This window comes from Vigna angularis, chromosome 6, assembly GCF_016808095.1.
Source record: "Vigna angularis cultivar LongXiaoDou No.4 chromosome 6, ASM1680809v1, whole genome shotgun sequence".
NCBI lineage: Eukaryota > Viridiplantae > Streptophyta > Magnoliopsida > Fabales > Fabaceae > Vigna > Vigna angularis.
Window position 1 is genome coordinate 25,344,724 of NC_068975.1, and position 22,087 is coordinate 25,366,810.

A 22,087-nucleotide genomic window follows, 5' to 3' on the forward strand; every position below is an offset into this window, starting at 1 on the left:
TACCACTCATAAGCTATTTTGCTATGTGTTTGGATAGTGAAATTTCCAACCTAGTGGGTGTATTATTAAAAATATTTTGATGCTTAAGTCAATTCGGTCTCAATCAGTTAAGCAATTAATATTGTAATAATTAAAAAATTTCAATAACCATACATTTAACCTGCATTCATAAGATTCTCTATGTACTTTTGATTAGGATTGGTCCAATCACAATCTAATTCTATTAAACCTTAGGGTGTTGCTCCCTCCACCACCACACCTTTCTCCCTCCACCTCCCCTTTACTATTTTGTCCCTAAGTAAAATTTTATTTTTAGGGTTATTTTTTAATTTTACCCATTGACAACCTATTACTTTTCTAGTTCCCCGTACACGAGTAAAATATTTTTCTTTTATTTTAACATTATATTTCTTCCTCTCTTTCTTTTGTCGCGATGAGATACTACAAGTTGTAAAGGTTGGTAGTGGTGGAAAGAATTATCAAGCAGTCTCCCTCTCGTGATGCAATGTCGCTCTCGTGGTGCAGTGTGTGGAGTGGTTCAGTGCGTGTGTTGCTTCCTCAAGGTGCGTATTCGAATAAACCTTCAAATAAAACCCTAAAATAAAAAACGTAACTTTTAAACGGAGGTGACATCCTTCAACGGATGTCAACATCCTTCAGTGGATGTCAACATCCTTCAACGGATGTCAACAAAACGGATGTCGACATCCGTTTTTTCCTTAAACGGATGTTGAAATCCCTTTTTGCCTTAAACGGATGTTGATATCCGTTTTTTCCATAAACGGATGTTGACATCCGTTCTTTCCATAAACGGATGTTGACATCCGTTATTTCCATAAACGGATGTTGACATCCGTTTTTTCCTTAAACGGACTCCGAGTTACGTTTTTAATCTTAGGGTTTGTTTTATTAGTTTATTCTTTATTTTGGAAATATTTTAATAATTTAATTTAAATGTTTTGATTTATTATTTTTCAATATATTTTTAATGTATTTTAATAATGTAAGGAAAATGAAGAAGAAAGAAACGGATGAGGAGAAGTGAAACGGAGAAGACAAATGGAGTTGTAAAGTAAAACATAAGACAAATTGTTAAACCGAATTGAGAGATGGAAAGATTGGGTGCAGGGAGTAAAGTAGGAGAACTAAGTTTGAAATAAATTAAAATAATAAAAATAAAAGATTTTAATTTGAGGATATAATTGGAATTAAAAAAAATTGGGGAGGTGGAGGAAGAAATGTGTGGTGGTGGAGGGAGCAACACCCTAAACCTTATTATTGGCCTGTTTAGATTAACTAGGTAATTAGTTGATTCAAATCATCATTAAAGGATCTCTTCTAAGCTAAGACGATAGGTTGGGACGTTTCGATCGATGTGTACCGATAAGTACATATACAATACATAGGCCTCTGAGCCTTAAGCTTAAACAAAGGTCCTACAAGATATGAATGTTGCTTCCATTCAGCTTCACTAGAATGCATGGACGACTATGTAGGCGTTTGTCATCTTGTGTAAGGTTTTGGGTCTTACTCCTACCCCAACCTTGTTTCTTCACTAGATTTGGGTTTGTAGATCCGTCGTACTTTTCGAACAATGGCATCCTTCAATTATCGAGTAAAGGGATCTCATTAGTCCCTACAACAAATGGTAACATACTGATCATGTTTACATTAATGACGAAGTGGTGGTGCTATTTGCTCGCACCGAAACTGCTTGCTTTAGTAGTCCAATGCTAGAGTTAGGGTAAATGGCATAGGGCCTTTATCACCCTTCTCCTACAGAATGATCTCCTTCTCTGTCCACAATGCCTTTATCACTTCCTTGTGTTTTCTCTACATCTCATCCCTTTGCTTTTGCATTTTCCTCATCATCTTCATCAGGTCCATTTGGTTGTTAACAATTTCCTCTTGTGCTTGATTACTTACCCTCTTCCTTGTAGTCACCATGTAGACTTCAAAAGTTTTTGTTTGACCTCATGGGTCGAGTGTACAATAAAAACAATATTCCTACCACTCTTTAGTTGTCTTCCCACTTGTTTAGATAGTTGAAGCTCCAACTGATCGGATGTACCTGCTAAAGATACTTTAATACTTAAGTCAATTCAAATTCGATTGGTTAAGTAATTAATGTTCTATAAGTTCTAATAACTATACTTTTGATTTTTATTTATAGGTTTTTCTATACAATTTTTATTAGAGTTGTCCTAACTGCGATCTAATTATGTTAAACATTATTACTAACTTGTTTAGATTAATTAAATAATTAATTGATTCTAATCATCACCGAACAATCTCCTTTAAACTAGGCTAATCGATTAATCCGTACATATACCATACAATTTCAAAATTCAAAGAAGAAATATATGAGAAAGTTGCATAGACACTTCTTTATTATTATGTGTTCCATTAAAAAAAACACATTTTAAACATTATTTATGTCAATTTCCTAATGGGAGAATAAGTATCCAAATAGTGTATGTATCCCTTAGCTACTCTTCCACACACAGCTGAATGTTTTACATGATGATCATATATAAAACATTTCATAAACTATGTTTTTAATCATCATTTTTTTTTCACAAAAACTCAACTTGCAATCTTAAAAAAGTATTAATCTTTTTTCTTCATCTGTTTACAAAATTCAACTATGGTCTCTAAGTTCACAAAATATCGAATTGTTTAATGTGTTAGTTCTTCATGTTAATTCTCACATTCATCACCAATAAGTTTTACGTGATAATCAATGTAAAACATTTTCATAAATTGAGTTTTGTCTCCACAAAATCTACTTATAATCATTGAATGAATATAAATCTTATTTATTCATTTTGTACAAAACTCGCTTTTAATTTCTGAAACATTTTTTTATTGATCTTAATATTTATTACCATCTTTTATATTTCTTTCAATTATTACTAATATGTAATAATATTTATTTGACTTGTTTATGGACTATATTTCACTTGGTAATCACTCAAGCAAAATTGAGTTGTTGGATTTGGTTGTTTTGATTATTCTAACTGATTTGATATATTGTCTATTATTATGCATCGTGCTTAATTGAGTTTATGATAGACTATTGTAACAATAGCCAAAAAAATAACATCGTATTTATAATAACAGTAAAAATCACTGTACACAAAAAAAAAATATTATCTGAAAGAAACTTACAAGCACTACACAAAAAACTCATGATGGATAAAAACAACACTGATATAATCATAACACCGTAACACACTCCATGCCTCAAAATTTTGGATTTAAACTACCTTATATAAATCGAAGATTACTGTGAATTGAATTGAAGAAACATATAAATATATAATTCAAACACCCAAAAACAAAACAAGACAGTACACATTGATAAAAATAAACACCTACAAAAATTGACAAAAAAAATGCATCATAAAACACTTCTTGAAACGAATTACGATGTTTACTCGTTTCATGTCGAAACAATTTCCGATTAATAGCTAGCTTGCAAAATAAACAAATAAATTGTATTGAGAAAACGGTTGTGGCAGAGGGGTGCACCATTAAAAAGGGTAGCTCACCCTATCGAAGGATCAAAAAGGTCACGAGAGATGACTAGGTTTTCAATTCATCAAATGGGTAAATACACGTTAATGCAAAATATGGGGCCAAGAACGATGTCCATAACTGAATTCTTCTTAAGAGAAATATGAGAAAAAAAGTCAGCAGAGCCTATAACAAAAAGTTTTCAGAACACTATTAAAAAATAGAAAGCTATCTTCTTAAACTCTAAATCCTCTGCTGTTCCTCCTGCCTCTTGCCTTCTCAAACTTTCTTCCCTTAGACCGAACATAGGGTTTGGTATGGCTGTGTGGCACACCAGGAGCAGGACCAAAGTGTTTCACAGCTTCCCGAGCATTCTTTGGGCCTCTTAAAAGGACCTGCATTCAAGGACATACATCAAGTTTCTATATATCAATTGCAATATGATTTTGCATTGGATAAATTAATTCATGCAATTAAACTCAACCAGAGACAACACTAAAGAGTATAAACAATAATCATGTGATTTCTATACTAAAAATGAACACCAACTCTAAATCTAAAGACGTGAAAAAACAAATTCTGTTCAACAATGTGTGAGCAAGAACCAAATAGTATTTTAATTAACACAACTAAAGTGGTAAGATATAGATATTCACTCAAAAAACAACAAAAGCCAACATACCGTATTCTGTCCCAAAGGAGCCCTAAGGGCAAGTTGATCAAATGTCAAGCATTCACCACCTGCCTTCTCTATTCTTGCACGTGCTCTCTCTGTAAACCTGAGTGCTGTAATTTTCAATGGTGGAACTTCATATACTCTGATATCATCAGTTACTGTCCCCACTAAAACAGCAATTTTATCTTCCTACATTCCAAGAAAATAAAACATTAGTGAAATTTAAACCACAATTAATATTAATTAACCGATATGAGAAACAACTACACCAGTACAAAAGATGCAAAAGAATGAGATACAGATACATACCTTCCCTTTTGTATACTTAATCAACCTCGACAACGAAATTGGAGGCTTGTTCACCTTACTCATGAACAAGCGCTTGAGTATCACGGCATTGAAACTGCTGCCAGTCCTCCGAACAAGGAATCGATACAGCTGCCCACGTAACATTTAATCAGAATCCCTCTAAGCATAAGTAGTAAACATAAACAACTTCTGATTTGAATGCAAAATTATTCATAGCAAAAATCCATTATTTATTATCCTAATAATAATGCTAGAACAATCTTAACATACTTGAAATTAGATAAACAATGATAAAAAAAAGATTTAGTTCCCTCAGTACAATAGAAGTAATAATCATAAGATATCAGCATTAGCATGGTAAAATAGAAAGCATCATTGGGAACCTAAAATGCCTGGACTTGCAATGACAATATCGAACATAAAAATTAGACTACCTCCACGTAGAGAAAAAATTTGAAACTTTGGCAGCAGTACAAACAATGAGACGATAAACTATTTAAAATAGGAGTGTGCACAAGGGACCTTTCATTGATGAGACAATTCAACATTCGAATTGAAAATACTTCAAAGAATGAAAGAAAAGTGTGCAGAGGCTCAGACAAATGTGGAAAAGGCATATTCCCAGACCTTTCAAATGGAGAAGGGTCTCATAATGAGCTGGGATTCACATTTATCATCATCGTCGTGAAAAACGAAAACAAACATCGGATCTTATTCATAACAAACATCGTATGGTATTATCGAAGAGAGAGAAACCTTGACAAGTAGTTTGAGGTATATGTCGTTGGACTTGGGTGCTGTTCTTTTGGTCTTCTTGCTCTTACCCCCAGCCTTAAGATCGATCCCCTGCGTATCATAGGCAAATACAAATGCATAAAACGTTGTTGAATATAACCTTAACACGGATTACAGCTACGTTCAAAGGAACAAAACAGAGACGAAGAAGAAAACAGCATACCATTGCCGCTTTTTGGGTGTTGGAACAGCACACACCTGTGAATCGTAATGTCTCAGACTTAGCAGCCAGTCTACAATGAAGTTATGTATGCTAGGGTTTTTACTAATGGATATGGGCCTCGTGATTCTGTTTTGGGCTTCGTGGCTTAAGAGGCTAACAAAGGCCCAAAACTATATATCCAATCGACTTTTCACATTCGGACCATGTATGGAATGGTGCACTTTATTTATCGATTTTTAATTTAAAACCGTGAAGTTATACTTTTTCTCATCATATTTATTCTCTTTTTTTTTATTTTAATAAATTTCGCCTAAACTGGAACGTGAGAAGTTGAAAATTCGAACTTAAACTGATTTCGAATCTATCTTAAAATAACTTATTTCGATTATAACAATTTTTTAAAGTAAAAGTTTCGGATAAAGATACTTTTGAAGTAAATAATTACTTTAAATTATTGTTCCTTGGTGAACAATATAATGCTCTATTATAAGGCAAAATGATCAAACTCGTATTTTTTTATTTTTTTTTTGCCTTCTGGATAGTTGTGACAAAGAAAATGGATATGGCCGACTCGTGTGTTCAGAGGCTCACGAGTTTTAAGAAAACATAGGTTTAGTAAAAGAATAAAACCTAACAGCATCCCTGGTGAAGTTTTTGAAAGACCGTGACAAACTTATCCATTTGAAGAAGAAAAAACACCTACGAATAAGACATATGTTTGTTAATTAAGATATGGTGATAATCATTATGAACATCCTTCTTGGTTGGATACCATGTCACGAAATGTTTACAAAATGGAAATAAATGCTTAATCATAATATTTTAAATGCACATTTTTTTATTATCAAGAAAACCTTGTAAAATTAAAAATAAATATTTAGTGATAATCACTCTAGATGTCCCGTACTTGAGTAGTTATGAAGGAAAGAAATAATATTTTGTATTTGCAAAACAAAAATAACAATAGTAACTACAATTTGTCAACATACAATTATTTATGAAAAAACCACGTAAGAAAACTCATAAAATCACCATTACTGGGATTTTTTAAAAAAATGTTTAATAATTCCGTATTATAAATATTATTATGATGTAAATTATTGTTATTATTATGTAATAATAGAAAGAGAAAAGGATTAGAGCAATGTGCGGATGGCGTGTAGAGGGGATTGCGGCGAAGTCCAAAGAGAAGGTTGGAACATAGGACCTGGCGAATGGCGAACGGCGAACGGCGATTCCGAAATTTGACCAACAAGAGACAACCAACGAAGGAGAGACACGTGGAAGAGGGAGAGTTGACCAGCGCATGATGTTCTTACGCGCCATTTGGTCCCCTGCGTTGAAGGTTTCAACCGAATAAAGAGTAGATTTTTAGACCAAAACCCAAAATTTGCAAATATTATAGTTGAACCCAGCCACCTCACCTTGGGAGTTGAGTTGAATATCCCAAAATAATAATTAATTAATTAATGTTTAGGGGAATAAAAGGAATCCATCCATCGATCTTGTGATGAATTGACGAGAGATCGTTGATTTAAAGGAAGAAGAAGATGATATAAAAGCTGAAAAGGGTGTTTGTGTTTGTTTGTGTGTGTTTTTCGGTTGGGCGATCTTGTCCATATATCGAAAATTCCCATCCCACAGCTAAATTTTCTTTATTTATCATCTTCCTCTCCCATCTTTGGCTCGACCATCCATCCAAAAGAGGGTTCTTGTGTTGTGATAGGAAGAGGGAAGAGGGAAGATGATGATGACAACAATGGAGGGGATGATGGACAAGGCCGTCTTGGATGACGTCATTCGGAGGCTTCTCGAAGGGAAAGGAGGCAAACAGGTTCAGCTCTCTGAGTCCGAGATCCGTCAACTCTGCGTCAATGCCCGACAAATCTTCCTCTCTCAGCCAATTCTTCTCGAGCTCCGTGCTCCCATCCGCATCGGCGGTTAGCCCCCCTTTTCCATTCCTCTTCAAATTTCTAACCTTTTTCCCTTCTGCATCTCTTCCGTCTGCCAAATCTTATGGAGATTTCATTTCCTTCCAAACCACCATTTTTATTTTTTGTTTTAATTACTATATGTATTAACAATCTGCAGGAGATGTCTGATTTGTTTGGTAGGTGAAGGAAAATTACGCCAATTTTGAAAAAAAATGGATCTTTGGATTTTCGGATTTTTGGATTTTGAACATGTCTGTCTGTCTGTCAAGGACGATAATTAATGATACAATGATGTTTTCCGTGTTTGTTCGATGAATTATTAAATGAAAATTTACCGGAAGAAAGAGATATTTGCTCGTAATTGTTCATTGCAGCTGTATTTTGAATTACTTTCGCTCGAATGTCATGTTTTAACATTTGATGCATTTCTTCCGAATACTTCTTTCCCTGTATCTCCGATATTTTGGGAGAAAATAATCCTTTAAAGATCCGTTTTTGCAGTCTGGTGTGGAAAACGGATTTGGTTCTTCTAAAATGATAAGAGTATATTAGTCTAGCAATAAGCATCAATTAAGAAATCAATGGTTGGAATTGTATTTAACTTCAAATTTTATCGTAGTTACATTCGTATTTATTTAATTTTGTTACAGTTCTGGACCTAAATTTTCTTAATCAATAAGGACTTTATTCTTAAGAGAGGTAAAATCCGGTAATAGGTAAGCAATTACGGAATTTTCTGAATCCCCTGTTGCTCATGTAGGTGATATACATGGTCAGTACCAGGACTTACTGAGGCTTTTTGAATATGGTGGCTTCCCTCCTGCGGCAAACTACTTGTTTCTGGGGGATTATGTGGACAGAGGGAAGCAAAGTTTGGAGACTATTTGTTTGCTTTTGGCCTACAAGATAAGATATCCAGACAAAATTTTTCTCTTGAGGGGAAACCATGAAGAAGCAAAGATTAACCGTATATATGGTTTTTATGATGAATGTAAAAGGAGGTTCAATGTACGGTTATGGAAGATATTCACCGACTGCTTTAACTGTTTGCCGGTGGCTGCTCTCATTGATGAGAAAATACTTTGTATGCATGGGGGACTCTCTCCAGAATTAGAAAATTTAGATCTGATAAGAGAGATTCAAAGGCCTACTGAAATTCCAGATAGTGGTCTCCTTTGTGATCTGCTTTGGTCTGATCCTGATGCTAGCATTGAGGGTTGGGCGGATAGTGACCGAGGCGTTTCATGTACCTTTGGACCTGATGTACTTATGGAGTTTTTGGATAAAAATGACCTTGATCTTGTTTGCAGAGGGCATCAGGTAAACCACCTCTTACTTCATATCAGCAGACTGAACTAGTTATACAATTGAAGTTGTGAGTACAAATTTCTGTTGTTCTTATAAGCCTAATTCTGGTTTATTGTTGGCTCTTACCTTCTGCTAATGAAAAGTATACCAATAACACATTTTCAACATACTCTCTCATTGACAGAAAATTCATTGGAAAACACCTAACTTAGTGATCTTTTTTATTCTTAAGTGACTAATGCCTAAGTACACTTACCTTATTTGGCATGCATATTGTATCTAGATCAGGCTGTGTCGAGCTGTTACAGGCATTCATCCTTGCTCCTTTATTTCAATCTTTGTCTTATTTGTGTTACTTATTCCAGATTCTTCTGATCAAGGTCTAATTTTTTTCGATAGGTTGTGGAGGATGGATATGAGTTTTTCGCTAAAAGAAGATTAGTCACGATATTTTCTGCTCCGAATTATGGTGGAGAATTTGACAATGCTGGTGCATTGTTAAGCGTTGATGATTCTCTTGTATGTTCCTTTGAGATATTGAAACCCGCTGATAGAGCATCAGGAAGTAGTTCTTCGAAAATGAATTTTAAGAAGGTAAAGTTTGAACTATCGCTGCTGTATTGTTGTGTTATTTTGAAGGTTTGTGCAACATACTGGTATCTGATGCAACAACTTTTTTCAGCAGCCACCCAAACTGGGAAAGATCTAGTAATTGGCAAAGATTTTCGGTTCAAATAGGAATCCAATCCAGCTAACTCAACTCGTACGGAGTTGAAATTGTCAAGTAGGAGTTTGGCATGGGAGAGCCTTATTGATTACAGATTGCCAATGATAGTATATTGTAAACTGAACCACCCAGGCATTCTTCTGTGCAGAGGCAGATATTATTGCTTTATACATCAGCTGCTTGCTTGTGATTGGCAAAATTAGCATGTAATTTGTGAATGCAAAGAGATTTCTGTTACCAAATGCGTAAATTTCTATGCCATTTATCTCAATGACTTCTCAGGAATGTTGTTTTTGGTAGACTTCTGTTCGTGATGCCACTGATAAAAATACTTAAACAAATCTTAATTTTCTGTGCTACCTATGGCGCTAGCTGAATTATGTGAAACCTGTTCCTTTTTCTTGGACGATTCTGCTCTGCTGATGCTTCTGTTCTGCAACTGCGTCTCAAAGTTTCTTTATGTAGTATCTATCTCCTTAACTCCCTTTTTTTATTCATCGTACCGTGTCTGTCTCTCAAGAAGTAACAAATTTGTTGATTAAGCTTTTCTTGTAATTAGAATAGAATCATCCAAGGTCAAGTAAACCAAGAAAATAAGCTCGTCTAGCACACAAGTGGTGAAACACGATAAGAACACCTTCAGCTTCTTTGCTTACATCTTCAGTTCTTGGGAAGTTTTGTAGTTGCAGATTGCGTTTTGTGTTGATTGAGTTCTTGGCTTGGGAACTTTATAGGAGGTAAAGAATTATCTTCTGTAACAAAGAAAGAAAGTAGGATACAACGTCAATGTATGTAACAGATGCAAGATTCGTCTTGATTCAGGGATGATAAGTTGTTTTTTAAAGTACTTAACGAAGAAGAAAAAATCGCTTACAAGTTATAAGTTAAAATTTTCAAATGTAGTGTTTTTTTCTTTCAGAAACGCGACCGCACAGCCACTCATCAATTTAAAGCAAATCATTGTACAGTAACTTCTTATATTCCAATCCCACTTTTAGCCCCTGTATAAAAAATGTTAGGCTTGAGGCAAACATAATAATCGTTAGTTTACTATAAAATAATTCATAAATCTTTATCTTATATTTAAAAATTTTTGAATTGTAAAATTTATTAACTGAAGTTCAACCGTCAAACAATTTCAACATTATTATTCACTAAAATCACCGATTTACAACACCATTGATATCAAAACGCATTTAACAAAATTTAGTTAAGAAACTTTTCATTTGAATGATTTTTTAATTGAGTAAGGGAAGGGTGACGTACCTTTACATTTGATATTATTATAAGAATAAACTAATCATAAAAAAAAGTAAATTTTTATATATTTTTTTTAAAAAAAGTAAAATATAAGTAAGGATAATATTAAACGAATGTAAAAAATTTGTTCGTGCGTCAAAATATAATTTTTCTTCAAGTAATGATAAGATGACACATATTAGAAGGATAAAATGATCGTAAAAGAATAAATATTTTGTATTTTTTAAAAACAAAAATGAGTTGTCCAATATAGTGAAAAGTATGTATGACATTAATTGCTCTTGTGTTGAATATACACATAATAGAAAATATATGGGTTAAACCCAGAATACAAATATGAAATAATAATAAACTAACTAAAGATAAAAGATAAAGATAATATATCTAACGTCCTTCCTCGAATACAAATCGTATGTACCAAGTTTGTAATAAATATAATCAATTCTCGACCCCTAAAGATTTAGTAAAAAATATCTGCTGTTCACTTGAATTAACGAACTCAGTCTTGATATCTTCAGATACAATATTCTGTTGAATGAAATGACAGTCAATCTCAATGTATTTGTTCATCTCATGAAAAACAGAATTACAACTAATATAAGAGTAGTCTGATTGTCAAATATAAGCGTCATTTAAGTAACATATCCAAACTGTAATTTTCTAAGCAATTGCTTAAGTCAAACAAGCTCACAAGTGGCTGAAACCATAGTACTATATTCTACTTCTACACTAGATTTTACCAAAACATTTTGTTTCTTACTTTTTTTCAATACATCAAGTTACCACCAATAAAGACACAATATACGGATGTAAACTTTCTATCAGAAGGAGATTTTGTCTAATTGGCATTAGAATAACAAACTACTATTGTATGGTTATTAGAATCATATAACAACTATTTTTCAGAAGATCCCTTAATATATTTTAATATAGCTAATAAGAGTAAAAATTAAAAAAAGAAAATAAGAAAAAAATAATATCAAATGAATGTTTTATGTGTGTCAAATATCAATTCTCTTTTTCCTTTTAACCTTAAGCTTAATACGGGGCATGAGTCAGTCGTCTTATTGACCGTGTTGTCTCCAAGGCCCATTAGCTCCGTTCCTCCTATGGCTCAAGAAACATTCCCACTTAATGGAATTTCCTTCACCCATTCCAGGAAAACATCGTCAAGCTGCCTATCCTATTTTTGTCTTACATTTTAATTAGGAGGCCTTCCGTGAGTCAGCAACTGAACTTAGTATAACCGGATACTATGTTTCTTAGTAGGCTCTATCCAAATACTTGTATACTTTAATTCTGATTCTTCTTCTCTTTCCATCATATAATTCATTTAATTAAACACTTTTTCCCCTTTGTGTACAACTGGTAGCTATTTCTCTAAAACTATGAATTCAAACGTCTGTGCCAAAACAAAAAAACTTCGGTTTCCGAATAGTTAGAACAAGTGTGTGATTATAATTAAGATCGTGTTGAACAACAACCTTTATATTTTGTCACCACTGAGATTAAAACATGTTTTCGGTACAAAACAATAACGAATAGAGGGACAAGCGCCGATAATGGATGAGATTTGCAACTCAATGGAAACAAAGGTTACAAATAAATAAACTGTGTTCAAAGAGAAGGGTCCGAATGAAAGCGTGTCAACGAGATGTGGACTCTGATGTGTACTTTTGTTGGAGCAGCAGGAAGAAATTAGAATGCAGAGACATCGGTTATTGTCCCCTGTTCCCACTGTAGCTAAACAGATTCAGATTCAGATTCCACTAACGATTACCTCCATTCTAGCACGCAATTTTAGTTTAGTACTGTGTAAAAAAATGTTCAGTTACACTGATCAATCTTTCACATTCTACACAAGTCACCCAAAAAATAGCAAATATATCTATTAAGCAGATTTTTTTATTGAAGACCATAGATTTTTAATTTAACTTCCCTAGTCCGTTGTGTTCATTGGTTAATTCGAAAAACAGCACACTCATAACTTCCGACAAGCGAATTCAATAATTTAAGCTGGCCGGCTGTTCCATTATGAAGTGTCTTTTCCCCTGAAAGCATCCTTAAGGCCTATGAATACTGTGAATTACAAGGTTGTTATTGGTTAAGCTAAAACTTAATTTACAAGGAGAAATGAAGTACAGCAACAAACGCAGGAATGTCTTATTGATCATAAATACACAGATACATGATACACTGCTACTCTACCTTTACACCTTCTTACTTACAATTTACCAACCACTACCCAGCTCACCTAAGCAAACACTTAAAGAAGCTAAACAAAAAGCTAGCTCGCGTGAACTGCAGCACAACCTCATCTCAACCTGCTTCATTCCTTACTATACACCCACACGTACACACAAAACACTAAACAAAAATGAATACAGAAAAGGCCAAAAGGGCTGTGATCTGAGAAAATGCAACTCATTTCTCACACATCGTAAGGAGAAGAAGGGTCTGATCTGTTCTGCCCTCGTTTCTCGTACGCGTCTGATGCCGACCTTCTTCGAAACCGAGTCGAATCCTTTGCTCCTAAAAGCATGCACACACATCAGATCAGTACAACAACCCATCATCCTTCCCCCACTTTCACACACACAAAATCTAAATCATCCGGTGCCACATATTATTTTCATTATCTCATGATGTGATAATATAACCCAGTTGGGTCTAGTTGTGAAATTGACCCATATGGGTTGAGTTGGATCCCAATATGTGGATATCACTGTATAATGGTCATCCACACTGTAACTAACTAAGGTGCTATGCCACTAGTGTGGACAACCACAAAGATATCATAATTCTCAACAACTCTCACCAATCCCCCCCCCCACTGTCTACAAAACGACAAAATATTTGCTACCTGATATTAAGAAGCACCGTTTACGTAGAAATTATTTGATTAACTGATTAATTAATTAATCAATCGTATTGTTTTCACCGTGACAGTAAAAGAGGAGGAAGAAGATAACGACCTTACCGGAAAATGGAGAAACCGGAGGAGTAGAACCGGCGGGAGAAACCGGAGGCGATCCACTCTGATACCCTGGCGGTTTCACGATCATGATACTACGCGTCACTCTCGTCGTTTCCCCCGACGATGATTCGTCACCGTACGATCTCACGCTCCCACCCTCCGCTTCTGATCAATAGTAAATATGTCTAGTCGTTAGCATATTTTACTCTCTTAAAAAAATATCTATCAGCGTTTCAGATAAAACAATCTTCAATCAAAAGCTATTAAGTTTAGGTTATTTTTGTCTCGTCCTGTATCCTGTTTATTATATAGATCGTGCGAAATTAATTTATACGATTTAGATCTTCGAGCTCGAACGGCGTGTTTAGGTTGCAGATCTGATAGCATGCAACCCGAAACACCCCGATCCATCTCCGATTCAATGGTTAGATTATAACGATGATAGTTATAAGAATAATAACGATAATAAGAGTTTATTTGACGATTGTAATTGAGGACTCGTGGTCCTTGTGATATGTGTCACAGCGTCGTACCCTTGCCGGAGCTAGGTCGGAAATTGAAGGTGTGGTGTTTACGGAGCTTGCTGAGACCGTTATCGGGCCTTGGGCCGGCGACGGTGTCGTCCCACAAGTGGTCGAGGAGGCCCATATGGATCAAGCGTATCTTAGCAGATCCAGCGTATGGAGATCCCAATGACCAGGTCTCAGAGTAAGAGATACAACCACGCCCTATGAGTGCCATATTTAACGATGGCAGGGTGTTAAAGGTCGAACAACTCTTTGGAGTGGATAGAGATCTGGACCGTCCATTTCGATTTAGGATGGAGCCCGTGACGTGGCCACATGGATCGGCGTTCACGTTGAGATAAGGATAGGTTAGCGTATGGGCCCACATTACTCGGGGATTTTAAGAGACTAAAACCTGAAGAAGAAGGAGGGTGCAAGACACGTGACATTAATTGTTGATCACGTGATAAGTAGTTTTCTTTCCCGTGTTATATCCCTGACTTTTATCAAAATCCACAAGATAAGTCCTCAATTTTCCTGTATTTGCATCAGCTGGCCCATGATGCTTCAAACAGGAACATTTAATTAGGTTAGAGATTGTATTCGAAGTTTGCAGTTTCATTTATTTAAGGTTTGGTCTGGTGTGATGGAAATTTAATTAAACTATAGTTTAAAATCCAAGGATAAGCAAGTGTACCTAATTTAGGTCGTGCACATGCTATTGAGTCCGAACTCAACATGTAATCACCGATTTACAAAACCTTTAATTTGGTAGTCCATAATGTCAAGTGTTGTAATATGAACAGAAAATTATTTTTTAATTCATTTTGATCATTAAAAAATAAATTTTTACATTTATAAAAAATATTAAAAGAAAATAATAAATGTAAAGTATATGTAAAAATTTGTTGAGTATATGCGTATAAATACCTCATTTGATCGCAACTTATCTAAAGAGTTATTAATTACTTGAAACTAGAACTTTCTTCCAACAACTCCTTCAAGATTAATGGTCAATATTTGGTCCATTCGATATTTCAGACTATATAAGATACCTTGTAAGCATTAGCCATCGATCAATGCAATAATTGTTGTTAATAAAAGATGAAAAAATATTAAAATAATTTGTATAGTTAAATATGAGCATAAAGAAGGAAACATTTATAATTAAATTATTCTTGTATGAGCATTATATCGAAAGTGATATAACGATAAAATAAAGGGACTTCTTCTTATCAGTTCAGTGCTCTACTTCATTTTTTGGGACCGCGAGCTCAAAATGTTAAGGCGGCTATATAAGTTTTGATAGATTTCCTTTTCTTTCTATTATTTTATTGATCAAAACTTGTGGCTGATTTTTAATCTAGAAAAGACCGTGAAGCCTTATTATTTCATTGTCATCTTTAATTTACTTTTTTTTAAATATAGTTTATTTCTTTTAATTTTAAGAAGTAATATTCATATATATTTTACCTATAAGTTTTTTACGTTACATCAGTCATCATATTTTAAATATTGTTTATTTTTAAATTTGAAATTATAACACAATTTTACTTTTAGAAATAGAGAGTTAAAGGAGACATTTTTTTAAAATTAAATAACGATCATTATTGAGTATATTAGATCAAGTCAGTAGTCAAGGTTTAAGAAAACCGAGTTCATATTTGAAATCATTTTTTCATTATTTTAATTGAAGATTAAGATTTATAACTATTTTTTCATTTTCTTTAGAATGAATATTCGTTTTTATAGCCTCGTTTTCATTTTTATAAACAATGTTAATATTTTAGTGTACCAAATAATTTCATATTGTTTAGAAAATAAAATTAAAAATAATTTAAATACACTTTTTTTCTACAATCATCTAATGTATTTTTAAGAACAAAATCATTATTAAATTTTAGTTTCAAAACAAATATAATATATCAAATATGATGATTGACCTCAATAATAATATTTCCACAAACTTGAGATGAAAATGTAAATATCATCAATAAAAAAAAGGGTTAAGTATGTTTTTAGTCCTTAAACTATAAAGAGAATTTGTTTTTAGTCATCTTTCAAAGTAAGGTACATTTTAGTCCTATTCCTTAAAAAAACCTTAATTTTTTGTCCTCCCGAGAGGATAAAAAATTAACGTTTTTGTTAAATAGAATGACTAAAATGTACCTTACCTCAAAAGAGGGACTAAAAACAAATTTGTTTGATAGTTTAGGGACTAAAAACATAGTTATCCCATAAGAAAAATTATGATTATAAAAATAAGTATTACTTATAAAATTACTTTGTATTTATAGATTTATTTAAATATTGATTGAAACATATAAAAGATATTAAAAATAAATAAAATATATATAATCATGTACTAAGTCTTTATCACCATATTACACTAAATTTTGTTGATATTCTATTAATTTATTAGATAGATGTTATTATATTATTTGATTATATTATATATATATATATATATATATATATATATATATATATATATATAGATAGATACAGGAAAGTACAAAGAGTTTCTGGTATAATGAAATAGTGGATTGGAGTCGATTGTTGAATGCGTATTATTATATTGAGGTTAAGTTGTTAATGTTGATTTAATGTTTGAAAGTTGTGGAAAGTTATAATATAAATGAATTCCTAATTGGGTTTTGAAAGGAAGGTTAGAAGTATTAGTAATAATTTGAAGAAGTAGAGAAGGTAGTTTCCCAGAAGATTGGGCACAGTTACAGTTTTGGTTTCACCTTACTCACCTAATCTACAATAATTATGAGAGCAAAGTCATTTTCATTGGAAGGTCCACCTTTCTTCAGCTTTCAATATGATTCACTAATATATACATTACGTCAAATGGAGGCAATTGCTTCAATCCTTTTCATTCTTTGTTTTCAGTTTTTAAAATATGTTTTTTTTCCTTATTGCTCTTCAAAATTAACATCAGACACAGACATCTACCAGAAGAGAAAAAGCCCACTCCCGTTTTCCGTTTACTCTTTCAACTTATAATTACTAATTCTTTTTTTCTTTATTTATTCTTATCCTAAAATAATTATTGTTTTACCTACCACACATCAGAAGCCCAAACCCACCATCCCTAAAGCCCAATACTCCATTCCTAGACATTTCTTTTACTATTCGTAAAAGGTTGAAGCTTTACATATATATATATATATATATATATATATATATATATATATATATATATATATATATATATAATTTTAAAATATATTTTTAAATAGCAACATATTAATACTTAGAGATCCCTTTTAAATAAAAATTATTCCCATTATCATATTTTATAACCTTATACCAAATGTTTGGTGAGGCTTATTTTAGTGTCATAGGAGATTGTTTGCTTTTCCTGGTCCTTCCTGCAAACAGCGTGAATACAGGCATGGAAATGACCTTTTCAACTTGGCTATACTTCAAAAAAGAAAATAAAAAAGTGGTTATATTATATCACTCCATGCAACATGTTTCGACTTGCGTATGGGCGGATCCTATTAAAACATACGAACTTACTGTTGAAGGCGGATGGGCAGACGACGAAGATGAACGAACGGACGACTAATGGCGCATGCTGGAGCCGGGCGGATGAACGATCACGAACGTCGGAAACGGGCGGACACTTTCAGCCGGATCCCACGAACCGAAGCAAGCTTCACTGGCGGGCGACACCAAGATGGACGATTGCTCTGTGCTCCAAACCGGGCGGACGTCCTCCAATCCGGACGCTCGCTCTCTGCACCAAGCTGGACGGACGTCCTCCCCTCCTGGCGGATGATCCTTTGCTTTCAGCTCCAAGCTGGGCGGGCGTCCTCCCTTTCCTTAACGCTGCTCCACCCTCCCGGTGGGGAGGGGCCGGGTACCTGCTAAAGGTACTCCGACGCTCAAGTCAGTAATATGACAGGGCGTTGAATAATGCATGCATGTGTTGCATTCTAAGCAATTTGTCCAGAAATCATACCTGAGACCTTTATTTATACTGATCGTAATGGGCTTTTACCTTTTGGGGGCCTGGAAACGGCCCAATAATACCTTAATCTTCATTAAGGACTTAATGTGTCATTAGCATTTAACCGTGTAATCAGCGAAGTACGTCGGTTGGGAATGATGATCGGTCAGGGATGTTACCCTAGGTGGGCGGACGTCCAATACTTGGGCGGACGTCCAATACTTGGGCGAACGTCCAGCTCTTGGGCGAACGTCCAACTCTTGGGCGTCCTACTCTGGGCGGACGTCCTCTCCTTGGGCGGCGGACGTCCAGCTCTTGGGCGGACGTCCAGTCCTTGGGCGGTCGTCCTACTTCTTGGGCGAACGTCCTACTCTTGGGCGAACGTCCACCCCTTGGGCGAACGTCGACCCCTTGGGCAGACGTTCCATATTGGGCGGATTGTTCTACTCAAGGCGGGGCTGCTCGTTTGGCCCTGATTCCTGGGCGGACGTCCTTGGACGGACGTCCGGTTCCTAAGGACGGACGGTCCAGACTATTTGGCGGACGTCCGGATTATTGGGCGAGCGTCAACTTCTTGAATGGTTGAACGTCTATCTTATGCCGGGAGGACCTATCAGTACACAACATATTTAGTGTACTGGATTTATGCTCTTACAATCTTAAAATGTACATGAAATTGTAGTTTTTATTTTATTTTTATTTTATCTCAACAATTTAACTAATTTTATTTATTTTATATTAATGCATAACTCTCCTCTTTAAAAAAAATTATTTAGTAGACTTTATTTCTAACAAATCTCATAAATTTTTAAATCTCACTTAAGTGATTTGATTTAGTATATAGACATATTTCACTTTATTTTTACTATAACTATGTATCACTTTTAATATCCCTTTAATCTATTAAAATATATCTAATTAATATAAAAGTTTCACACTTATCCAACATTTATTCTCTCCTAATAAGAAATGTGGTTATAGTAAAATGATTAACAAAAATCTTCAATTGATGCATGATAGACTTATTTTATTAGTGAATTTTTTTTTTAACTTCGTTTAATTAGCTTCAACTAAAAATAAAACAATAACTTTGAAATGGTGATATTTTTAAAATTATTGAGAAAGTATAATTATCGATTGTGGAATAACTTAAGCCTATATTTGAATTTTCTAAGTATAGGCTTCGATCTTTGAGTTAACTAAAGACTATACTTAAACAATCAAAATATAAGTTTTGGTTAATTCCCAACTAGTGTTTGTATTTTGTCAATAATTTTAAAAATGTCACCACGTGTTTGAAATCATTTATTTGAGTATTAGAGTATAGATTTCAATTTTAAAGAAAAACGAAGCCTATACCTTTACTTGGTGTTAATTTGTGAAAATTTACATGCCCGCCAAAGGACCTTGTTACATTGTGTCACTGCAGAACTTGCTTTCTCTTCTTCTTTGTCACTGCAGAACTTGCTTTCTCTTCTCCTTTGCCACTGCAAACTCGCATTCTTGCTCCATTCTTCCTCTATTTCCACCATTCTTACTCCATTCTTGTTCCATTTTCACTATTACTGCAATTATGAGATTCCATTTTCCATGTTGATGCACTCTTCATTCTTCCTCTATTTGCACCATTCTGGCTCCATTTCCATAGTTGACTCAATCTTGAGGTTCATTCTCTCTTCCCTTGCTTTTATTTTTCTATTTTGTTAAGGATGTTAAGTTCTTTATGATGCATACATTTTGTGTCATCATTCATGTTCACGTTTTTTATTCTTGCAACATTGTTGTAGCACGCATTTCCTTTCTTCCAAAACATGTTTTGCATTGCTACAGTCATCCCCCCATTGTTGTGACTCCTAGCTTGTAGGCTCCCAGCTCCTATTAGCTTAAAAATTTATATATTTTTTAATATGTTGTTAATATCTTTTTTGTATGTTTGATATGTTGAACTATTTATTTTTTTAAAATCAGTTAATTATATGTTTAAATTTTGTTTATTTGAGATTGTTGTCGCATTGAGTTAGCCTTAGTTTTTAGTTTAAGATTCAATACGAAAACTATGTGTAAACATGCATCACCAAATTCATAGACACAATCATAATGAAACCGTCAACCCATTTATTCCTCGTAATATACCGTTATTCTGGCCTCACTCAGAGTCATCCTGTCTGTTTCCATAAGCCTTATACAAGTACAACTACGCTTAAGTCCAAAGCCTTACAATCAGACCTTCTTTTACTACTTCCATAAGCCTTACAAGTTTACTCCACTTAAGCCCAACGCCTTACATTCAAGTTTATAATTCCCTTTTTTACCCAACTTACCAAGTCATAAGAGAAAAAGACAACACCTGACTTCATAGTTATGACAACAAAGGACTTAATATACTCATTGCACCAACATCTCAATTACCAAGTCCTATAACTTGATAAACCACCATGTTCATCACTTCCAAACAATAGCCCAACTTGCCCAAACATAACTTACCACTCATAACCTTAATAAGGTTAAGCCAAAACAACGTCTTAATATAATTCACTCAAACAATAATACTTGACAAGTTAACTTTGAACAAAAGCTTTAAAATAGACACAGTAGTTTTATGCACTAAATCAAAACAATTTTAATAGCTACAAATTACTAGATAATCGTTTTTAAACTATACCTGCACACAACCAAGCATAGACATGTCTCATAAAACAATTTTCACACTTAAACACATCACTAAAACTCAAAACAAATTGCATACAAAACTAGACAGTAAAGACTCATCCAGCAACCTGCTTAATCACCTACTCGACCAACTAGAAAAAAAACCTACACTCCTAACTCAAATTATTTACTTAATTCAAACATGCACAACAAAATCAGTAGCTTCAAACTCCACCAACAGAGGCTTACAGTTTAAGTTAGAACTAGCATAAATCACCAAATAAAACTTACCTAATGAAAACACAGAACTTGTAGAACTCAAAAAGTCTATACACAACTCGGCTAAAACTCAAATATAGTGGTTGGTAAGGTATTGTTGATTTACGTTATTTGCGAATTGTTCGATGAAGTCAGGTTTACATTTGGGATTTCCCTCTTCAATTTCACTTTGTGCTTTTGCTGAAAATAGTGTGCTCTACTCTCATCGTTCATTCCATCCATCATCTCAAATCTGGTGACCCTACCCCTACCCTACGTTGACCCTATCGTGAGGAGGTCACTGCCATGGTGTGACCCTACTGTGACATTTCGTGATGTCTTGTTCATGTTGAGGATCTTGATCGATGGTGATTACTCGTTTTTTTTGTTGTTGTTGTCAACGAGGGAGGTTGTTTGGTTATTGTCCACTACATTGTTTAGAGGCTCTGTCATGTTGGCTGCCAGAAGGACTGTCGAGATAAGTTTTGTGTTTTTAGAATAAACTGTAAAATTTGAACCTTGTTCTTCGTGATAGGGTGTGAAATTTGTGCATAGGCATTAGCATTTGGTTATAAAGTTTGATTTCATAGGTATTACCATTTTTTAACTACATATGCATTTTCGAACTACATATGCATGTTTTTCTCTTTCCTGTTTTGATTTTTTCTTAAATTTGTGAGATTAGTAATAATACTGCCTAAAATTTTAAATTTGATGCTTTTTATTTATGATAATTTTGGAAGACTGAAAAATTTGGTATTATAAACAATTGTGTGGTTTTGATTATTAGGTAATTGTGCAACTACAAGAGATTGATAGGTTGAATTTAGTGTTATAGGTCACATTTTTAATGGATGATATATCACAATTCAAGCACTTCTTTTCAATAGAAGTAGTACATCCACTGGAACATAAAAATACTTTTTTTCTATATCCTAATTAGATTATTAATACAAGTTAACTTACATATAATTATGATTATTGGATTATTGAACCCATATTAGGCGTACAAAAATGTAAAAGTTTATTATTGATAATATAA

The 22,087-nt window shown here is 34.0% G+C and overlaps 3 protein-coding genes and 2 non-coding genes across 8 annotated transcripts; 1 reads left to right on the forward strand and 4 right to left on the reverse strand.

Moving 5' to 3' along the window:
• Positions 1–413: 413 nt before the first annotated feature.
• Positions 414–9,730, forward strand: LOC108342833 (serine/threonine-protein phosphatase PP1). Of its 3 annotated transcripts, none has more exons than XM_052878801.1 (4): positions 414–563; positions 8,157–8,716; positions 9,104–9,298; positions 9,387–9,730. In XM_052878801.1, the coding sequence occupies exons 1-4, from the start codon at positions 506–508 to the stop codon at positions 9,411–9,413; spliced, it is 840 nt and encodes a 279-aa protein (XP_052734761.1). In that variant the 5' UTR covers positions 414–505; the 3' UTR covers positions 9,414–9,730. The 3 variants fall into 3 exon arrangements, with proteins under 3 accessions (XP_052734761.1, XP_017436167.1, XP_017436168.1); XM_017580678.2 differs by lacking the exon at positions 414–563 and adding an exon at positions 6,642–7,402; XM_017580679.2 differs by lacking the exon at positions 414–563 and adding an exon at positions 6,646–7,402 and having other exon boundaries at positions 9,390–9,730.
• On the reverse strand, positions 3,565–5,608 carry LOC108341802 (60S ribosomal protein L18-2). Its single transcript, XM_017579455.2, has 5 exons — positions 5,463–5,608; positions 5,261–5,350; positions 4,505–4,633; positions 4,202–4,384; positions 3,565–3,914 (listed from the first exon to the last, which is right to left on the reverse strand). The coding sequence occupies exons 1-5, from the start codon at positions 5,463–5,465 to the stop codon at positions 3,756–3,758; spliced, it is 564 nt and encodes a 187-aa protein (XP_017434944.1). The 5' UTR covers positions 5,466–5,608; the 3' UTR covers positions 3,565–3,755.
• Positions 4,810–4,887, reverse strand: LOC128197598 (small nucleolar RNA snoR53Y). Its single transcript, XR_008250228.1, has one exon. It is a non-coding gene; the product is annotated as a small nucleolar RNA snoR53Y (small nucleolar RNA).
• LOC128197652 (small nucleolar RNA snoR69Y) lies at positions 5,091–5,192 on the reverse strand. Its single transcript, XR_008250282.1, has one exon. It is a non-coding gene; the product is annotated as a small nucleolar RNA snoR69Y (small nucleolar RNA).
• Positions 9,731–12,830: 3,100 nt separating the features above from the next.
• Positions 12,831–14,577, reverse strand: LOC108342834 (dormancy-associated protein homolog 3). 2 transcript variants are annotated; one of them, XM_017580681.2, is made up of 3 exons: positions 14,202–14,577; positions 13,672–13,833; positions 12,831–13,223 (listed from the first exon to the last, which is right to left on the reverse strand). In XM_017580681.2, the coding sequence occupies exons 1-3, from the start codon at positions 14,560–14,562 to the stop codon at positions 13,123–13,125; spliced, it is 624 nt and encodes a 207-aa protein (XP_017436170.2). In that variant the 5' UTR covers positions 14,563–14,577; the 3' UTR covers positions 12,831–13,122. The 2 variants fall into 2 exon arrangements, with proteins under 2 accessions (XP_017436170.2, XP_017436169.2); XM_017580680.2 differs by having other exon boundaries at positions 13,667–13,833.
• Between the last annotated feature and the right edge of the window lie 7,510 nt (positions 14,578–22,087).